Source organism: Aotus nancymaae, unplaced genomic scaffold, assembly GCF_030222135.1.
Source record: "Aotus nancymaae isolate 86718 unplaced genomic scaffold, 86718_ANA_hifiasm-v0.15.2.pri h1tg000081l, whole genome shotgun sequence".
Taxonomy (NCBI): Eukaryota; Metazoa; Chordata; class Mammalia; order Primates; family Aotidae; genus Aotus; species Aotus nancymaae.
In genome coordinates this window covers 254,001-260,000 of record NW_026988496.1, presented here as the reverse complement: position 1 = coordinate 260,000, position 6,000 = coordinate 254,001, and the positions used below count along the sequence as shown (strand labels likewise).

The following is a 6,000-nucleotide window of genomic DNA, read 5'->3' as shown; positions in this document are numbered from 1 at the left end:
TACAAAATTTTCTTTAGGCAGATGAAAAGAAAATGTGACATACCAAAACAGATACAGAAAATGCTATTCTAAGAGGGATGTTTACAGCAATTAATGAATGCCTGTATCAAAAAGTAGAAAGATCTTAAATATATAACATAATGTTACACCTAAAGGAACTAGAAAAACAAGAACAAACTAAACCCAAAATTAGTAAAAGGAAAGAAACAATAAGCATCAGAGTGGAAATAAATAAAATAGAGACTAAAAAAGCAATACAAATGATTAACAAAATGAGGAATTGGTTTTCTTTGAAAAGATAAATAAAATCAACAAAGCTTTGGCTAGACAAAGGAAAAAAGAAAGAATACCCAAATAAATAAAATGAGAGATGAAAAGGAGATATATAGCCTGGGCAACATAGTAAGACCTCATCTCTATTAAAAAAAAAATGTAGCCAGGCATGGTGGCATGCACCTGTGGTACCGGCTACTCAGGAGGCTCAGGTGGGAGGATCACTTGAGACTGGGCAGTCAAGGCAGTAAGCCATGATCATGCCACTGCACTCCAGCCTGGGCAACAGAGCAAGACCCCGCCTCAAAAGAAAAAAAAGAAGATGAGATATAACTGATACCACAAAAATACAAAGAATTGTTAGAAACTATTATGAACAATTATATGCTAACAAGTAGGAAAACCCAGAAAAAATGGATAAATTTATGGACACATACAATCTACCAAGATTGAAGTATGAAAAAACAGATCTGAATAGATCAATAACAAATGAGATTGAACCAGTAATAAAAAAGTCTCCTATCAAAGAGAAGCTCAGGACCAGATGGCTTCACTGCTGAATTGTACCAAATGTTTAGAGAACTAATACTAATTCTTGTCAAACTATTCCAAAAAAAAATGGAAAAGGGGAGCGTTCTTCCAAACTCATTTTATGAGGCCAGCATTATCCTGATACCAAAACCAAACAAGGACACAACAAAAAAAGAAAACTAAAAGCCAGTGAGAACGCTTACCCCTTAATGACTATAAAAGCCCCAGTTTAGTTTTCTTTCCCTGGGCTCTCAACCTTTTTTAGGAGCAACTGGGAACCTTCTTTGCTCTTCCCAGAAAGCCTCATTATGTGAGTAATAAATATTCCACACCTTCTTGGTATGTGTATGTCACCATCTATCTCAACATTCAAACTGAATTTAGGGGAGGAAAGTCCATCCTGCCTTTTCATGGTGACTACAACATGGAAAAGGAGGTAGAACTGATTATTTTTGTGTGGGCCTGTGGGGTTCAGGAGAGAGGAGTTCAATTTGGACATATTAAGTTTGTACTAATACAAAGTACCTAGCAAGATGCCTGACACATAGCAAACAAAAATGTTGGTTTCTTTTTCCTATAAACCTTTATATTCTTCCTTCTCTTAAGAATTTATCTATATATTTGACCAAATAATGAGGCTTAAAAATAATCTAATAATGACAATAATACTTATCAGTTATTGATTACCCACCATGTGCCAGGCATTGTTTCATAGACTTCATGGATATTATATCTTAATCTTTACAATAACTCTATGAGGTATATATAATCCAAATTTTATAAATGAGGACAATTGAGGCTTTGAAGTCACATGATGGATAGGTTGTTAAACTATATTCAAATATAGATCACGAAACTCCAAAAGCTTTGCTCTATTTATTATGTTATACTTCCTCTGTATATGAACATTAAACTAGATTGATAATATCCATCACTTACTTCATAGTATACAGTATGTAGAGGATATCAGCTTGTTCCTGTAAGCTTGAGGTCTCCTTCAACTGTAAAACCAGTGCTTTGAAGTCCACCTCCCCAGATTGGTCTCTAGGAAGGTGTATTTCTACACGAACAGAGGGAACCTTTAGTTTAAGAAATGATGAAAAGAAATTAAGTTCACAAGCGCTCAGCTTAAATAATGCCCTAGAATGAGTCATCTTTTGACCTCTAAACCTTTTCCAAAGTAATTCTTTAAATATTAATGAAAAGCAAAGGAAAAACAATGAAACCTTCCAGATGTATAATACAGCAATCTAGTTTTCCCAAAGTCTGACCAGACAAACTTGCCCAATGTAAAAGTGAACTGAAATGAACATGTATCTTCACCAGGATAGCATTTTGCCTACCACTAGTTACTAACAAGAACCATAATGGCTAGTTCTATTATTTTCCATAAAGATGGCAGTTTTTCAAAAAGCCTATAGAAATACCTCACGTACAAATTTACCTGGTCCTCCTGTCGAGGATGAGGTGAATCAAGTAAGTTGAATGAAGGCCGGGAAGCCTGAAATATCTTCATAGGAAAATACATGTGAACATCTGCAAAAATATGACATTTGTGGGAAATATTAATTAGGAGATTAATCAAAATGCACAGTTGACTCCAACAATGAAGTCACATGTGAGTCAGTTCTTTATAGAACAAAAATGAGAAATTTCTCCTTTCTTGGTAATATCAAAGAAAAGAAATATGAATATTAGATAATATAAAGAATGTCCAATTAATAAGTATATTTTGAATTGAATTTCTAGAATTAGAAATTCTAGCTGGACATGTAAGACATTAAATTTACTAATGTAATTAATCCACAATGGTGCTTTCACTGCTACTTTGATGGAATATGACATATAATAGAAAGAACTAGTGGTTGGATTTCCCTAAGAATAAGTGAATGAATGGATGATCCTATCTAGGGAATAAAAAAAATGTAGTGGCTGACCAACTTTGAGATATTCTTAAGATTTTTTACTTACAGTTCATTGTTGAAATACTTACCATAACCTCTAAAAAAAGACTTTTCATTTTCACCACTTTACAGATACAGAAAGAGAGATACGGAGCTCAAATAACTCTTCAAGCAAGTAAGTAGCAGAGCTGGGAATTAAGCTCAAGTTTTCTGGTTCACAACTGAGAAGTAAAACTTCATAAACATTTCTTCATATAAGCCCTTTCTCAAGGAAGCATACTCAAAGGCTATGCTAAGCTTTCCCCTATTATAAATGTTAAATGATTTCCAATGTTCATGTTTAATATCTTTGGTTAGTAATGGTCAATAAAGTTTTAGACAGCAAGATCATGCATCTCAGTCATTCTCATCATCTGTAAAATGATGACCTGTAAAAATTCAGGTCTTCCAGGTGTGGCCAAGAAGCCCTTCTCTCCTTTCATATCCAGCTACTACAGAGACATTGAACACTCTTAGGAACCATGACTACTCCTGGCAATGTGTGGCAGAAGACACCCTCCACTGCAAATACAACTAAAGGAGGGTGGTGGTCATTGGGAGGAGAATGGCAAAGTTGTAAAGTATGATATTATATTTGACAAAACAGGTCTACATTGCTGGAACAACAGAATTCCATAGAAGTAAATTTCCCAAAGGAAAAGCTCTTTCTACCATTTTTGACTTTAATGTTATAGTTGAATATGCTCCATGTCTCTTGTTCTGCCTCTTCTTACCATGTTACTAGTTTAACTAGACTACATAGCACTATCTGCAGCATGACTACACACAATTCAGTAATTTTACAAGTATTTGAGTCTCTAATGTATTCTAGGCACTGTCTGAGATGCTGGGGATAAAGCAGTGAACAAAACAAAGTTCCTGCTTACATTGTAATCAATGCCCGCCCCCATCCTGGGCTTCACGTCATCCTGTGCCTGACTCTAGTGAATCATGGCATTACTCACTCTGTACATGCAGTTCCTTGGCCTTGGTCACCAAGGACATTAAGTCGCAGGTTGTTTGCACAGCAGCTCGGAACCGATTTAGCCCTCCCTTCTGTGAGGTAGGGGCTAGTTTAGGATGGGGAGCAGTGTGCGCCAAAAGGTGATCTAAATAACGAGCAACTTCATCACCACAGCGAGCTGCAAGGTTAGTAGGGGGAGGGGGAAAGAGAAAAAAATGAAAACATTTTAGTTACTGTGCAGTCTACCCCAGCAAAGAGAATGATTGGCTCCTGTGCTCACAACACAGCACCAGAAGTAGGTTATTTTTAGCTCATGGAGGAAAAGTTTGTGATCATATTACTTCACACTTTAAGATTCAGAGACCATGACCATTTTACCAGGACCCACCTCTTCTTCAATTTGCTGAGACAAAGTCAGGGTTCTTAAAAGCAGTATGAGCTTGTTTTATACTGGAGCAAGCATTTAGTAATCTGTGTATTTGCATGTGTGCATGTGATGGTAATGGTGGCAGGGATGGAGGAGGAACAGAACAGGGATCTTCAAGTTGCACTAAAGTGAGGGGACTTCTGTAAGGAAGGGCCAGGAAAGGCCAAAAATCTTTTTAGTCACCTCATTTGCTTATTCACCAAATATGTGTTGGGTGCTATGTACCAGGCAGTGTACTAGGTGCTGGTATTTCAGTGGTGAAGAGGATGGATATGGTCCCTATTCTCTTGGGCTCCCCTTCCCCCATACACCTTCTATAACATTATCTCTCAGTATGGGTAATGGAAAGAAAAAAGATGATATATCCTGTGGAAGCTTAATATTTCAGACTTTACATGAATAATCACAATGTTTATAGTTAGAAAACACACTATTCAGATTAATACCAAAGTCTGCTATATCAGTCATGACTCATCTGGTTTTTAATTGTATTTACTAATCTCTCCAGATATCTTTCTGTGCTCTGATGTGACTAATGGGAACTAGTAGAACTGTAAGAATGGAACTCATATTCAGTGACATCCTAATGACAAAGACTGCAACCTTGAATACAATCTAGAAACTTGAGTGGAGGATTATGAAGAATACAGAGAGAAGCTCTTTACCCACAGAAGGGCTGGTAAGCAATAAATACATTCATTTTGAGACGACTGATGAGTAAACCCAGAAGTAGGAAAGTGACTCAGAATGCCATAATGTCAAATTCAGTAATACATATCATTAGAAAGATATTTTAGTAATCCAACGTAATGAGTATTACAGATAAAAATCGCAACTACCCATAGAATAGCAAACAATCTCAATATATGATCTCATCATCTAATTTTCAAAGTATTTTATGTCAAGATAGACATCATGACTTTGGTTATCACTGATAACAGTAAATAGCCTTATATTTAACGTACTTTTCCAACAAAGAAATTCAACTGTTTTTAGATCTTACAAAAACAAATACAGAATGAATGAAGTGGTACTTAGGGAGTAAATGCCAGGTCCAAAAAAAGAAAATAGCCCTTCTGACTGCTAATGCGTTGCCCTATTTTATATGAGATTGTGCTGGCTAATCTCACTGAGGAAAGAAAATTTTTTTTTTTTTTCTCCAACATACCACTCTAAAGATAAAGAAATTGGCTGCCTTAAGATACAGGCTAACAGCCAAATACCCAGACATTTGAAAGCAGGCAAATCATGTTTTAGATGGCTAGACAAATAATTCTTTCTTATTGGCCCTTCTGTGTATGGGACTCAAGCAACATAATAACTGCTCTGCCTAAGTCAGTATTTTAACACTATAGGGCAGCGCTGCTCAGTCATTCTCAATTCATGCCCCTGCAATACTTTCTCACTATATCACCTTTGTATTCCTAGAAGCCAATTAGAGTTTGACTTAGTTGTATTTGTCTAGTTTGTACTGTGAAAATAATAGATACACTGAATAGGCTTTTTAAAACTACACAGACCTCCCCAGAGATTCTGATATGCTCTTCTAATATTATATAAAAAGGACTCTAATTAAATTTCATACTTTTATGCCTTTTAATGTCAAAAAGCAGTACTGTATATGTATTATTTTCCTACTTCATACTTGACTAAATATCTCTCACTCACCACTGCTTCTTCCCATGTCAATATCACCAGCCACTTCAAATGCTGGGAGAGGAATCTTCCCCAATTGTCACTGTAATGGACAGTCCAACTCCATACTCCACAATCACCACAAGAATATTAGACCAGAAACCAAAGGTAAGTAGAGGAAGCAAAAGTAAAGCCAAACAAAAGTAGAGATCTAGGTGTATTAAATA

At 36.1% G+C, this 6,000-nt stretch overlaps 1 protein-coding gene across 5 annotated transcripts in view; it reads right to left on the bottom strand.

Moving 5' to 3' along the window:
* The window catches only part of PHKA1 (phosphorylase kinase regulatory subunit alpha 1), a 125,215-nt gene that overhangs the window by 36,070 nt on the left and 83,145 nt on the right, over nt 1-6,000 (bottom strand). For 3 of the 5 annotated variants that reach the window (XM_064368944.1, XM_064368946.1, XM_064368943.1), the window contains exons 19-21: nt 3,713-3,889; nt 2,249-2,340; nt 1,744-1,883 (exon numbers count right to left, since the gene is read on the bottom strand). In XM_064368944.1, the coding sequence (XP_064225014.1) occupies nt 1,744-1,883; nt 2,249-2,340; nt 3,713-3,889 (409 nt within the window). The remainder of the gene's footprint in view (nt 1-1,743; nt 1,884-2,248; nt 2,341-3,712; nt 3,890-6,000) is intronic. The other 2 variants (XM_064368948.1, XM_064368947.1) reach the window with 1 other exon arrangement.